Raw genomic sequence first — 16,095 nt, 5'->3', positions numbered from 1 at the left:
ATAATAACAATAAGAAGTAAAAAGGTTAAGTGGTCGGATGCCATTAGATGTTTTCAGAAATTATGAGGGAGTTAAAACGCACAACACTGTAACCATGCTCCGAAATATTCAGATATGCAAATTAGAAGTTTCGATTACTATATTTGGAATTTTGGTTTTCAGATGGCTGCTTTTCTCATATATGAAACTTTTCACTAACTTTCCTAACTTCCAGAGGAGAGTTGAATCTTTCAATTGAACATTTGGGATATCTGTCTACAATTCAGTTTTTGGAATTTTTGAAGCAAAAGGACTAAACACTAAACTATGTATGGCTGTTGCATGTTTCGATCCCGTTATTATTTTCTCAGATATTTTGTCAGTTCAAATATGCCTTTTTAGCTTGCACGTAATGTTTTCCTATTTCATTTCATCTGCTATACTCTTGACAACAATATTCCGGCACTCCTATGTCTTTTTATTTGCAACCATGACAATACCCTAGGAAATGACACGTGTATGAAATAGGAAAGCAATACGCCCAAACTAAAGAGGTCTTACTTTTTATAGTTTGTAGTGATCAAGTCAAAAAATACAGAGAGCTCAAGGAGCAGTCAAATAGTCGGCTCCATTAACTTTATTATAGCTGAAATCTTTTTAAGTCAAAATACTTTACAGTCGTGACTTGATAAAGTCTTATGTCATATCGCCTGTCTTTCGTAATTTATTCTATTCTTTGCCTCAGATTTCTATTAGAGAAGGGATTTGCTCAAAATTGCTGCACCCAACGTTAGGTTATAAATGAACTTTACTTAAATACCTTAAAACACTTTTTCACATCTTATTTTCAGGTTAATGTTCTTATTTAAGTAACTTTGTGAATCTTTAATTTATTTGAAAGAATTTGCTAAAGCTTATTAAAGATTACGTCTCGTCTTCATTCAGATAAGAACGAACGTTATTTGAGATACTTTTTCACGATGTCTTCTTGTTAGGCAAATGTTTTCATTCGGGTAACTTTCTGAACCTCAAAGTTTTATATTTTCCTTGTAGCTTGTGCCATCAGCTGCTTTGAATGATCCAACGCTTTTGAACGGATTCTGATTTTGATCAAGTTTCGTCCATGGAGCGTCTTTCCTTGCTGTTCGTTCTGGGCTGTGCTGGGTTTGACTTTGCAATAGAGCGGCGCAAGGAATGCTGTACGAAAGTCAGGTATGCGTGCAATGTAAATGAATACATCAAGCCCATAATTACTAAGCTGCAGGGATTTAGTAGCAAACAGCCACTCTATTTACAAAATCGGACATGTTTTATAAAAGAAGAAAATGATTTAGACAAGAGCGTGACAATAAGGAGCGTGACAACTAGCCTTCGGTCACGCACAGCCTGGATTTTAATGAGGGACCGTTTTTGGCATGTATTGACTTCGATCCCAATGTACGAGAAGAAATTCATGGCGTCGTGAAAACTCAACAAATTGGCGACGAGTACGGGATCTTTTCCACGCTTAAACTCAGGAAAACAATCCTAGAGAGTCCCTCGATTGGAAAATTGGCTGAAAGCTTCCAGGATATAAGCTGTATGTAAGGCAAAAAAGGGGAAAATGCCGGATGAAGCGCCGGAGTCCAATGAAGGCTGTCGGGTAAGTCCAGAAGTATGTTGTTGGAAGCGACTGGGAGTCGTATGCTGAGCCGCTAGACTTTTACTTCGTGGCCAACGGTATTAAGGACGCAAATAGGAAGAAAGCTATCCTCCTAACAAATATTCCGACGGAAAAATACCAGCTTATAAAGGATTTAGTGGCCCCAGAAACACTAAGAAGCGATTCAATTACGTACGATGTTATCTTCGAGCGGCTTGCGGGTCAGCTAAAACCACAAAAGTCTGCCATGGTAGCCAGGTATGAATTCGACAATCGAGCCAGGAAACTGGATGAGTCAGTCAATGAATATGTCGCAGTTCTGAAGCATTTAGCTACGGAGTGCAAGCTTAATGAAGCGATGGGAGCCGAACGTCTTCGCGATAGATTGATCTCGGGAATTCGCGACGCCAAGATGATAAGCGAGCTGCTCAAGGTCAAGCTCCCAGACCTCACGTTTGATGTCGCAGTGTGAAAATGCTTGGCGATCGAACAATCGAATAAAGACGTCAGTACATCGAAGGGCGATGCAAACGGGTCTGTTGTCCCCAGAGAGCAAGTAAATAAATTACATGCAAAGAAACCTGGAAAGAAAACCCAGCCCAAAGCCCAAGCAAGCAAACAACCCAACCCGACATCCGCGCCAGGCGAAGCGAACTGCTATCGCTGTGATGGGCACCATGCCCCAAAAAGTTGCCCTTTCCGTAACGAAAAGTGTCACTACTGTAAGAAGGTGGGGCACATCAAAAAGGTCTGTAGGAAAAGAAGGGGTGAAGAGAAAGGCAAGACCCCTGTGAACACCATGCAGGATGGTGGGAAGGGAGAAGAGACGGATAGTGATTTTGGAGACATAATCACGTATCTTCAAAAGGGGTGGATCACCCATTATTGTCACGCTACTTGTGGAAGGTCAAGAGTTGTCAATGGAGCTTGATACAGGGTCAGCCGTGTCGGTCATCGCCAACTATTCCGGTCATGCGCCCGCGTGCAAATGCAGCGGTGTCACTTGAAAGTGCTAAGCGAGTTAAGTCAGATTTTACAAAGAAATGTATAGAGAGTCAAGATAGTTTTCGATTTATAAATTTCTGTGTAAACAGTTTTCCACTTGCCGGGGTAGAAGAACATTATATAACATTAAAGCATTTAATTTTTACCAAACATACTTTAATTTGTTTGGAAAAACCTTTTCGTCTCGATAGTTAGATTTTAACAGCCTCCTTGCCATATGTGCTTTGTTAAATTGCAAGAAAAACACAAGAAGTCAAATATTATGAACAGGATTTCTCAAAATCAGAACAAGTTACCTCGTTTGCTGGGGTCGATCCTTAAAATACACACATTCTAAATTACTGATGTCGAATCTGTGGTCGATTGAACGAATTTATACCTTTCGTTTTTTACTTTCAAAAAGCTCCGATTTGAGACGAGTATTTGTGAGATCCTTTCTTCAAGAATAGTCACTTTGTGAAGTAAAAACCTTGGAAATTATTCACAAAATACGGCATGTTTGGTACCAAAATAAAGTTTGAATCTTAGCTCTCGTTTGCCATCGTTTCAATATTACAGTATCAGGAACAGATACATGTTCTCCATTTGTATGTTGTCGAAAAGGGAGGACCCACCTTCTTTGGCCGGGACTGGCTAAAGTACATTCGCTTGAATTGGCCTCTGTTAAAACTGGGGACGGCAGACAGGCTACACGACGTGCTCGATAAGCACAAAGTGGTTTTCTCGGAGGGTCTTGGGAAGTTGAAGAATTTCAAAGCGCACACCGAGCTAAAAGAAAATGCACGGCCCAAGTTTGGAAACCTCGACTCGTAGCGCTAGCACGCAAGCTGGCGGTGGAACAAGCCCTTGATGAGCTAGAGGCTGAGGGAGTGATAGTGGGGGTGAATTATAGCAAATGGGCAGCGCAATTAGAAGTCGACGAATACCCCCTTCCACGCATAGAAGACATCTACGCCAGTCTTAGTGGGGGGAAACAGTTCAGCACTCTTGATTTACGCCAGGCCTACCTCCAAATGGAGGTAGATGAACAGTCCAAGCATTACCTTACCGTCAATACTCACCGAGGGCTGTTCCAATATCAACGCTTACCGTACGGTGTGGCCTCGGCACCTGCCATCTGGCAGAGAGCGATGGATCACGTATTACAGTGCCTTCCAGGAGTACAGTGTTACCTAGATGATATCGTAGTGACCGGTAAGTTTGAAAGAGAACACCTGGATGTGCTGGACAAGGTGTTGCAGAGGCTGGAGGAGCATAGGCTAAAGGTCAACAAAGAGAAATGCAAGTTCCTCCAAGATTCCGTGGAGTATCTGGGTCACGTGATTTCTGCGGAGGGTCTACGCCAATCGCCCAAAAAGACTAAAGCCATCGTAGAGATGCCAGCACCCCAGGACGTAGCACAGCTGCGCTCGTTCCTAGACATGGTCCAGTACTATACAAAGTTCATACCGGATCTCGCTACGGTCCTAGTGCCACTTCATCATTTGCTTAAGAAGAATGTTAAAAGGACCTGGTCGAAGAAGGAAGCAGATTGCTTTGAGTCTGTTAAGAAGATGCTGGAGGTCAAAATACTAACCCACTCGGACCCCGACCTCCCGCTAGTTATGGCTGGCGACAGCTCATCGTATGGCTTTGGAGCTGTCCTATCTCATCGTATGCCGAATGGAAACGAGAGGCCGATCGCGTTCGCCTCTTGTTCATTGTCCAACAATGAAAAAAAGGATTCGAAGATCGAGAAAGAGGCGTTGTCCATCGTGTGGGGAGTAAAAAGGTTCCAGACATATCTCGAAGGGAGGAGTTTCGAGCTAATAACAGACCACAAGTCGCTGAAATATATTATGGACCCTGGGAAGGCAGTACCAGTTATCGCTGCCGCAAGGCTGCAACGTTGGTGCCTTTTCCTGGGAGCCTTCACGTACGCCACCCAACACCGAAACGCCAAACAGCACGCGAACTGTGACAGACGTTCTCGCCTACCGCTGGCGGAAAGCCCTAAGGACAAACCCCATGAAGCCGAAGTTTATTAATGATGACTGTGGTGAAAGATCTCCCAGTGAAAGAGAAGGAGCTCACGAGGCACACTCGCAGAGATCCAGTTCTGGCCCATGTCCTCGAATTAGTGCAGAAAGGATGGGAGGACGATACGATTACTCTGAAAATCGCCCCTTATGATCACCGCATAAATGACCTTACTGCACGGAGAGATCCTGATGTGGGGAACCAGAGTTATTGTTCCGAAGAAGTTGCAAGTCAGGGTTCTGCAAACTCTTCACGAGGGACATATCGGGGTGGTTAAAATGAAGGGCCTCGCCCGCGGTCACGTGTGGTGGCCAAACATCGATAAAGACATCGAGCGTGTTGGGAGACAGTGCGAGGGCTGTCAAGAACTGGCAAGAAATCCATCATCTGCATTCCTACATCGATGGGAGTTCCCCGCGCAACCTTGGCAGCGAGTCCACATAGACTTCGCGGGACCTTTCCAGGGGAGAATGCTCCTAGTCTGCGTTGATGCCCCTACGAAATGGCCGGAAATAGTGGTCATGAAGAACACTACTGCTAAAGGGACTGTGGAGGCTCTGCGCTCACTTTTTGCTAGACTGGGTCTCCCAGAACAAATAGTGTCAGACAACGGGCCGCAGTTCACTTCTGCAGAGTTTAGGAAGTTCACAGAAGGGAACAGAATCCGTCACGTTACAGGATCGTCCTACCACCCAGCAACCAACGGTATGGCTGAGAGGCTAGTCCAGAGTTTTAAGCATGCAGTGAAAGCAGAAGAGTGGAATAGAACGCTCCAACACAAGATTGATCGGTTCTTGCTGGCGTATCGCACTGCGCCGCATGCTACTACTGGTATAAGTCCAGCGCAGTTGGTGTTCCAGAGGAATCCAAGGACCAGGTTAGATCTCCTTAAACCGAGAGTCAAGAGCACTGTAGACGGAAAGAACCTACAAGATGAAACTAGGCCTTTCTTTGTTTTCCGCGAGGGTGACCGAGTCTGGATTCGGAACTATCGAGATGGTCCCAAGTGGGTTCATGGTACTGTACTGGAGTAGGTGGGGCCGGTGTTATACAAGTGTATACGGTGTTATAAGTCCAAACACAAGGGAAAGTATGGAGGAGACATTTTGAACAACTGCGTCGTGACCAGTTCCAGTTGTCACCTAGGCAAGAGCCCCCGGCTAGTACAGACGCTGTGAACTTGAGTGGTCATGATGTCAAGGTCAGCACTGACTGCCCAGCTGAGGGTGAAAGAGCGCCATCAACCGCTGATCCTACCATGGATGTCAGTCAACCCGTTGATGCTCCTAGGCCGCAGCAGAGTCAAGCAGCTAAAGGTCTAAAGTCTACTCGCTCTGGCCGGGCTATTGGACCCCAGCAAGGTTCAAGGATTTGACTGCTCTGGACGATAAGCCTAAGAACGCTTAATATTGAACATTGTTGAGTTTTCCATGTATTTGAGCGGTAGACCTCAACCCGGCTCAATGGTCAAGTTAAACTTCTAACAGAATTTGGTACACTTTGAGCGGTAGACCTCAACATGGCTCAATGGTCAAGTTAAACTTCCAACAGCATTTTGTACACTTTGAGCGGTAGACCTCAACATGGCTCAGTGGTCAAGTTAAACTTCTAACAGAATTTGGTACACTTTGAGTGGTAGACCTCAACACGGCTGAATGGTCAAGTTAAACTTCCAAAACAAACGAGAAGGCAAAATACGATTGAATAATATCTCAATTCCTGGCCTGGAAGAGGGATAATGGGAGGAACCTGTCCTAGTGCTGGATATTGGATCTGATTTCCCTCTGCCATGACGCGTTGTGAAACGTTCAGTTAACGTAGAAAAGGAGGTCAGAACCAGGTGTTATGCGTCGTAGAGTGACACAAAAGGGAGTGTTCAAGCTAATATTTGCATAGCAATGCATGATGGGATATATATTGTTATTTAAACACTCGCTTTTATTCTTAGCACTTAGTGTGACAATCACTCTAAGTCTGACAAAGTCTGTAATAACCTGAAAAGCCAGAATTGAAAATAAAAATGGACATGAAATTTACGAAAGCAAAAGCAAAATACAGGACGTTTTCGATGTTTAAAGCTTTCTGAATAAGAATTGCAATTGCCTTTTGTTCAATTATATTAAGGTTACGTACTAATGTGTTTTCAAATAAATACAGGTCAGTAATATATACATATGTATATACATATATTGAGATAGCTTTACGAGAAAGTAGTTGTCGTTAGCGATGCCTTCATAGAATGGGATTATTGAACTTTTACTGTATCCCAATGGATCTTCCTGTAAAATGTTAAATAGATGAAACCGATTGCTTATAATTTTAAGAAAATATATGGGGACGAATTTTGCAAACATCGTACACACTTCAGAATCTTTTGCAACGAAAACATTGCGGTGTCTTTCTTTGTGACAAAGAATTAGACACCGCAATGTTTTCGTTGCAAAAGATTATGAAGGGCACCCTTGCGTTAATGATCAAAAGGGTCGCAATTTTCGTTGACCATAAGGTAATATGTTATATGTATATAAATATTTTTAAATAGCTGTAAGAGAAAGGAGTTTTCGTTAGCATCGCTTGGAAGGATGGATGGAAGTATATTGACTTTCTATGCATCCCAATTGGTTATTCCTGTTATTAATGCCTTTCTCGTTAGAACCTCTAAGGCCCGCCCTACATAAGCAAACTTAAACAAGGCTTAAAAATTGAAAGGTTTTCCTGTACAACATGTTGCTTGTAAATATGCATTGGGATAGCCGTTTTGCCCTCTAAATATAATATGCTTTGTATTTGTTTCAGTTTTAATTAAATGTATGTAAGATAGTCTAGGAAGCACGATTAGCGTAGGTAGCGTTGAGAGTCCCGCACGGCTCGTCGTCGCGTGTTAGTAAGTAGAGTTGCTTATAGGTTTTATATATCCTGTGCTACAAGTATTTTTCTACGGTTTTCCTCCTTCCACAAAACCTAAAAATCCAAATTCCAGTTTAATCTGTGAGATAGACATACCCTGACTTAGGTTGGAGTTTTTTATATTCAGTTATATTTGTTGTTTTTATTTAATCGAACCGCATAGAATGCCTCAAAGAAAAGAAATCACAGTTGCAGTTGGGAAACCCTATAGGAAATAGAATCAATGAATTCTGAAACGAATTTTAAGATAACAATAAAATCTGGTCCTAGCTAAACTTGTAACTGTGTATATACGAAATACACAATAGATGCATTGTCATTATTATCATTATGCATTTATCAGTTATCCAAATTCCAGTTTAATCTGTGAGATAGACATACCCTGACTTAGGTTGGAGTTTTTTATATTCAGTTATATTTGTTGTTTTTATTTAATCGAACCGCATAGAATGCCTCAAAGAAAAGAAATCACAGTTGCAGTTGGGAAACCCTATAGGAAATAGAATCAATGAAATCTGAATTTTAAGATAATAATAAAATCTGGTCCTAGCTAAACTTGTAACTATGTGTATACGAAATACACAATAGATGCATTGTCATTATTATCATTATGCATTTATCAGGTATTTATCTACCTGTGGGTCCTTCAGGATTACTGATAAATACTAATTACAATCATATTAAATATTTGTCATATAAATTCCCTCCCCCTCCCCCCCCCCCCCCCCCCCCCCCCCCCCTCGCTTCGTTCTTTGCTCTCTCTCTCCCTCTCTTTCCTTCAACACGATATTTCCAAAGAAGAGATGGGAAAGGGAAAATGTTTAATGCATGAATTTGACCATATAAAGTGCACTACTTCATGCTCTTGTTTCATAGATGTCATCAGCTAAACACTCTTAAGGAGCACCAGCAGTTAAGGTAATAGATGGTAACTTGTTCATTTTCTATTTATACTATCTCTTGACTATCTGTTTAATCACTTGTGTGTATATCTAATCTTTCTATACTACCGAATATTATGAAAGGGAGTCTATGGATAGTGGCAATAGTGCTCTCAGCTCTGTGGTGTAGAGTTTCATTCCAGCAACCCATGTATAGTCTTTTCTGTCTCTTTCTTGATTAAAAGGTTTTTCTTCGGGTTCTCCAGTTTTCCTTCCTTCACAAAAAAACTAACAAGCTATATTTCAGTTTAATCTGTGAATTAGCCAAGTCCGGCTGACTTGTACCAGCCTAGAGATGCTTAAATATTCCATCTTTTAATTTGAGAGTTACCGTGCCCTAATTTGGATCAGCTCAGAAGATGTTTCAGGCGGGTTCGATGTGTACATGTGAGTTGGCCATGTCCTTACTTAAGATCAGTCCAGAGGTTGTTTTAGGGTTTGATCTGTGCGATATCCGTGCCCTGACTCAGATCAGAGCAGAGTTTTTTTGGGGGGTTCGATCTGTGAGTTAGCAATGTCCTGAATTAGATCTCTGAGCCCAGAGGTTGTTTCAGGGTTCCAACTGTGAGTCAGTAAACGTGCCATGGCTTAGATCAGCCCAGGGGTTGTTTCAGTGTTCGATCTGTGAGTTAGCCATGTCTTGACTTAGATCAGCCCAGAGGTTGTTTAAGGGTTTCATAAAATAGCACTTTTGAACACTAAATCGTAGTTATCGAAACATTACAAATTTCGATAAGCATATACACTTACAAAATTAAATTATTATTTTATATTTTGTACTGTTTCACGAATTAAGTGTTTGTCCTTTAATTCTCGAAAATAAACTGAATTTTGAAACAAAGACAAAAATCATCTTGAAAAAGAAGGGAAACGAACCACTTTATCCGATTATCATTTTTCGTTGCCACCACCAGCAACGAGACAGTCTGTCAGGAATTTCCCGATATAAGGCGCGTCGGTATAGCTATTTCCCTCGACCTTCACCTATCTGCTTCGAAGCAAGTGACACGTAAAGGCTTCTACAGTAGCTACACTTCTAGGTTATTATTATTTTCGTTATTATTAATGCAATAAAAATTATTTTCAGCGATAATTGTTGAAGTTGGTCGGAACTCGCCATTTTTAAAACTCGTGATTCATTTTTATTTAAAATTTTAACGCGAAAAGTGATAGGATTTTGTTATTATCAATACATTAAAAAATATTTTTCAATAATTATTTAGGGTATCCACGAAGCCACGATCGAGGTAGTGAACTCGCCATTTCTAAAACTCATGATTCGTTTTTATTCAACATTTTAACACGAAAAAATTAATAGGATTTTGTTATTATTATACAATAAAAAATATAATCGAGAATTGTTCAAGGTATCCTAAAAGCCACGATCTTGTTATTGAACTCGCCATTTCTAATAGATCTTACAGATCAAACCCGGAAACAACCACTGGTTTGATATACGTCAGGATACAGCTAATTCACAGATTGAGCCCCCCCCCCTCCCCCAAGTGGCACGTACACAGATGAAAACACACTAACCTTGAACAATTTCATTTTTTGATTCAATTTTTCTCCCATATCTTTTTGGCTTTACTAACAGGATGACGTCTCTACTTGGCTCAATTTTAGTTCTGTTGTGTTTAGGCACTGCGAGTGCTCTTGGTAAGTACGTAGCCCGCCTGCTTTTTCAGTTAACTGATTTGACCATCGCTGTCAATATGAATAGTCTATTATAATACGTTTCATTTTAATTCATCCTAAGACTTGAACAGAGTGCGAGGAAATTCATTGTAAAGTGTTATAGAGTGTAATATATGACGTTATAGAAATTTATCAAATTATTATTATTATTATTATTATTATTATCATCATCATCATCATCATTATTATTATTATTATTATTATTATATGTTTATTTCAACTTCAGACATTTTTGCTTCATGAATACAGAATATTGCGGGCATGAATAGTCTAAGCAAATATCTGCATGACTGGTTTTACAAAGATGTATACAAATTTAACAATTGTACAGACGATTCACAATCTCACAGTTCTGTGAAATAACCCATTTCTGACAATTTCTTACAATTTTTAGACCATCAGTGAGGCCTACATCAGCCAGTTTACTAATTATCATCATCATCATCATCATCATCATTATTATTATTATTATTATTATTATTATATATATTATTATATTTTATTTTTATTATAGAATGGGAAGCCCTTGGATGTTATAAGGACAGTAGTGACCGCGCGATGGGCAATTACTTCCATTCAGCTAAATACGATGCTCAAAATCCGAATTTCCAGGCTATGTTCGAAGAGTGCCGAATTAAAGCCGAAGCTGAAGGTTATGACTATTTTGGTATCCAAAACAAGATCGAATGTTGGGGATCAAATGACGCAGAAAAAACCTATAACAAGTATGGCTGTGCTTCAAACTGCTTGGTGGGAAACGATGATGACTATGGCATAGGGCAAGAATGGTCTAATTTTCTTTATCGGGTGAAGAAAGGTAATGTGATGAGTACCTTAAAACTCAAAACTTTCATGTTTTATTATTGATACCCTAAGCCAGCATCTGGGCTCACAGATAGAACCCATGCGTGAGACAACATCTGGGCTGATCAAAATCAGGGCATGGCTAACCCACAGACCGAACCCTAAAACAATCTCTGGACTGATCTAAGTCTAGGCATGGCTAACTGACAGATTGAACCCTGAAACAACCTCTGGGCTGATCTAAGTCAGGACACGGCTAACTCAAAGATTGAACCTAGTGAGACAACTTCTGGGCTGTCAGAACATGGACGAACTCACAGATCGAATTATTGAGATCATAATTTTTGAAGAAAAACCCGGGAAAAAAGGTAAAGTCCTAGCAATAGCAAACTCAACTCACAAGTGGTAATACTTAGTCTTAGAATGGAACCCGAAACTCCCGAGGTGAAAGGCAACGAAGTACAGTTTCACTACACCACCCCCACTAGTTGATTCCCACTTACATTGAACTGCGATAGTTGAAGAAGGTGAATGTAATCCTTCTGCAAATGTGTAAGTTTTGAGTGTTCACTTTGATTTCATTGCCAACCTAACTTTTTCACCTTTTGATTTTCTAAAGCGGAAAGAAAGCCAAATCAAAAAAAGGAAATAAATCATTTAAGAATTGAAAAGGTCGATAAAGGCGAAAGTAGTTTCCGTTAAGAATCTTGATTTTTAATGCGTAAATTTTTTTTACTGTTTAGAACCTCGTATCATGAAATTAACTAAATCTTTTGCAATCCAAGCAAAGAAAATATCGGTTGTTTGGAAATCCGGTTTTGGAAATACAAAGAAATTTCCGCCTTCAGCACTAACATCATGTAGAAATTAAAAATAAAATAAAATAAAAAATAAAAAGAGAAGAAGGACAAAAAACCGAAGAGCTTGCAACTGAAGCGGAAACGGTCAAAATGTCAAAATACTGTCAACCAAGACTCTGCAGGGGATTAAGAACGGTGGACCTTATAAAAGAAGTGTAAGCACTAATCAGTAAATACTTTATTTTGTCTTGTAGAGTGGACAAGCTGCGACAATACGAAATGCGTTCAGTATAAGATTGTGACTTATCCAACCTCCAACAACGATTGTCCCTCTTTTAACAAGGAGGTCAAAGTGACAGAAACTTCACGACCATGTGAAAATAAAGACAAATGTGTTCGTAAGTATCGCAATTATTTACACTGTTTTCTTAAAATATCTTATAAACCCAAAGGCAACTACTGACTTGACAAATTATGTCATACCAAAGGGCTTCCCTTCTAGCAGAGTCTCCCTCGTTGGCGATTCTTGATGGAGACTCTACTAGCAGGGAAACAAAAGGCGGTACGTCAACGATGAAATCACTCATGGCCTAATTTCAGTCTAGTACTGTTACACTCATTTCAATAAAGTTAGTCACCAAAAACCTAGAAAGCTGAGATCACTGAGCATCATGGGAAACTTTTCATATCAAAAAAGCATATATATACAAAGCTTTTTTAATACAAACTGCAGCTCGATGATGCTCAGAAGAGGTGAGACTGTAAGTCCATGAACAGTTATCAAGCGGTTGAACGTGTTAAATGAATTTACCCATAATCCTTGTCGGCCTAAGCTTTATAGCTTTTCAGGTGACTAACTTTATTGAATTACCCGAGAGAGAGAGAAGAAAAAAACGATTACACAATCGGATCGAAAATCTGTCTTTGAAAAAAGGAATATATCCCTTTTTATACTCGCCAAAGAGGAATTCTTGGCAATTTACAGGATGTTTTTAATCTTGGGAAAAGTGTATTAACATAAAATATGTATCAAGGGCGAGGAAGTCGCACATGCAGTTCAAGATAGCTGCTACAAAACTCAATTGCTTAGAGCGTGCGGTGGTTGATAGGATTTCGTTATTAAACCTTTGATAGAAGACGATGCGAGACTGACTATATATAAATCTCATGATATTCTCACGATTACATGATTAATTCGGCTTGTTCGTATAGTTTATTTGGTGGTACAAGCACCTTGTTTATGACTCGGAGGCCAGACAGCTGGGTACAATTTGTGACAGAACCGCAATTCGTTTTTTTTTTTAACTCTCGGGCCCTTTGATGCCAGAGCAATGTACAAGGAGTTCTAATGTATGATGAACAAATGAAAATATCATTCGACGTGTTAAAGGACGTGTTAAACGAGTGATTAACCGCCACCCGGTTAGCTCAGTTGGTAAGAGCGTCGGTCTGTTGTGCGGAAGGTCGTGGTTCTAGCCTCGGACGGACCAACACTCAGGGTCTTAAAATAACTGAGGAGAAGGTGCTGCCTTTGTAATTATATCTGCAAACGGTTAGACCTTCAAGTCTTCTCGGACAACCCTTCCTAACCTACAGTAAATGGGGGGGACATAAAAGAACCACTGGGGCCGTAAAAAGAAACCCTGGCAGTGACCACCTTCAGTGCCTCCACTTCATACTAACCATCTGTCATGCTTGTAAATTGCATTAAAAGCTAAGCAATCTGTCATTCACAACTCCATGTGAAAGCGCCTTTGATTATATCCACATAGAAAAGGGCGCTATATAAATCATAATCATCAATCATCATCAAAAAGACGAACATGAATGGACTCGAGAAATGCAAGAAAATGATCTATCCAGTCGACCTAAATTAATTCATTTCAAAATATTAAAAAAGAAAAACAAATCCCGCGGTTTCGTGATTTTTTTCCAGTTGATGGTGGGTGGAGTGAATACTCAGAATGGTCGGAATGTACTGTAAGTTGTGGCGGTGGGACGAGAGAAAGAACTCGCACCTGTACAAACCCTGCTCCAGCAAACGGAGGCAAAAACTGTGAGGGAGAAAGTAAACAGACCCAAGCCTGCAACCAAAACAAGTGTGGTAAGAAAAGCGGAATATTTTTTTAACACTTGATTAAGGACGCTTGCAGGCATTGTTTGCGCGCATCCTTTCTACTCATGGGGGCGTAATGTATAAAGGCAATTGGCAACGAATAAATACATAGTCCTTGATTTACGAGAGAACAAACCTGTGGTCCTCATTCCATGATCAAATTGGTAAGAAGTAGATTTTTGTGGACGGAAACAAAACTGGACAATCGGGGAGAGAATCTCTCAAACCAACAAGCAACTCCACTGAAAGAAAACCCAGGGATCGGAAACAGAAATAACCAAGAGTTCAAACATGACATTGTCGCTTCCAGAAGCATTATTGAAAGCTTCAATACGAAACTAATGGCGGAGAAAATGCTCAATGATATCAATTACATGAATACTCGTTCCGGTCCCGCTCGACAAATAGCCTCTTGTTCAAATAGTTTGTGCAGTGTTTTCTCGTGTCATGAACATTATTTGTACTTATGACTTTTTCCCAGAGCCTAAACCCACTCCAGGTCCTAGCCCTGGTCCAGGTCGTTGTTCAAGCTGCAGTAGATCTTGCGGAGGAGGTGTACAAACATGTAGGTGCGATGGTGGTCACGGGGGTCACGGGGGTCACGGAGGTCATGGCCACGGAGGTCATGGTCACGGAGGTCATGGTCACAGAGGTCATGGTCACGGAGGTCATGGTCACGGAGGTCATGGTCACGGAGGTTATGGTCACAGAGGTCATGGTCACAGAGGTCATGGTCACAGAGGTCATGGTCACGGAGGTCATGGTCACGGAGGTCATGGTCACGGTCACGGTTTACACTTTGGAATAGGATTAGGATTTGGCAAAAGAACGCCTAGCGGGTCATTTGATAAAAGAAAGGAAAATCCCAGTCTTAGTAATGATCCCTTCTTTGGTATTGGAGCAAACCTAGGAATCGGTTTCGGTCACGGTCACGGCCACGGCCACGGTTATGGTCATGGTCATGGTCATGGTCATGGTCATGGTCATGGTCATGGTCATGGTCATGGTCATGGTCATGGTCATGGTCATGGTCATGGTCATGGTCATGGTCATGGTCATGGTCATGGTCTTGGTCATGGTGATGGTCATGGTCATGGTCATGGTCATGGTCATGGTCACGGTCACGGTTATGGTCATGGTCACGGTCACGGTGGGGGTCACGGTCACGGTGGGGGTCATGGTCATGGTCATGGTGGGGGTCATGGTCATGGTGGGGGTCATGGCCATGGTGGTGACCACGGTCACGGCCACAGACCTTGCAGGAAAGGATCTACATACACACGAAGCTGCAACATGGCACCATGTCAGTAAAAATATTTCTGGTAACCCTTTTACAACTCTACCTTACAATTAAAAGCAATGTTACCACAGACAAAGTAAATAAATGATGCAACAAACTGAAATGGTAAATAAACTAGATTGGCATGGAAAGATTTCTTTTTTTTTTCTTTTTACTCTGACTGAACGGAGGCAGTAATAATCATATTTAGTGTTATACTTTAGCGGGCACCTATCCTATCCTATCCTATCCTATCCTATCCTAGTCATTGACATATTGGAAATATAAGCCTTCGTATCTCGAAGACCCGACATTCAAATGACGAATTATTTTCACGATCAACTATTCACTATATAAAGAATCAATTCTGAAAATATTGTGTAAAGACTTATAAGCACTTTAATATTGTGTCACTATTATCAAGTGCTCATTAGTTAGTTTTTCTTGGTGGCCTGAAGAAAATACCTAATTTGAAGAGGAAAAGTAACACCTTAGTTTTGCAAGTAAAGTTCTTGATCATGATTGGCTAACATTGTTTCCAGATCAGCTGGCCCTTTTTGTCAATCTTTGTCTTTTAAAAAACTTGTAAAAAATTGCGGCATCCTACATATTTTTGAATGTACTACATGGTAACCATTGTCCAAACAGATAGAGATTTGCAAAATTAAGCCCGCAGTTAAGAAGTCAGCGGTTCTAGGTCATGTCAACGAAGCCGGATAGCGATTGATCGAGCTCTAGAGCAAAAAGTGTAGCAGATAATCGCTTAATTTCAAGGATTTCATAAAGTTAAACTCGGGATCTGAGAAAATAATGCAGTTTTCTGTAGAGAAGAATCATTGAGCTGTTGTGCTGAAGGGATTTTTGAGGCAAAGGAAGGATTAAACATGATATTCGTGGCTATCAAA

At 40.8% G+C, this 16,095-nt stretch overlaps 1 protein-coding gene across 1 annotated transcript; it reads left to right on the top strand.

The window, feature by feature from the left end:
• Nucleotides 1-8,328: 8,328 nt before the first annotated feature.
• Nucleotides 8,329-15,342, top strand: LOC116306447 (uncharacterized). Its single transcript, XM_089040166.1, has 6 exons — nucleotides 8,329-8,470; nucleotides 10,091-10,152; nucleotides 10,706-11,008; nucleotides 12,050-12,193; nucleotides 13,732-13,899; nucleotides 14,393-15,342. Exons 1-6 carry the CDS (start codon nucleotides 8,412-8,414, stop codon nucleotides 15,220-15,222), a joined length of 1,566 nt encoding a protein of 521 aa, XP_088896292.1. The 5' UTR covers nucleotides 8,329-8,411; the 3' UTR covers nucleotides 15,223-15,342.
• The last annotated feature ends 753 nt before the right edge of the window (nucleotides 15,343-16,095 follow it).

This window comes from Actinia tenebrosa, unplaced genomic scaffold (genome assembly GCF_029948245.1).
Source record: "Actinia tenebrosa isolate PJP-AT-01 unplaced genomic scaffold, QUT_ActTen_1.0 PGA_scaffold7__59_contigs__length_16204524, whole genome shotgun sequence".
NCBI classification, from domain to species: domain Eukaryota; kingdom Metazoa; phylum Cnidaria; class Anthozoa; order Actiniaria; family Actiniidae; genus Actinia; species Actinia tenebrosa.
Note: the sequence above shows the minus strand (reverse complement) of the source record. Positions and strands in the feature narration are given on the sequence as shown.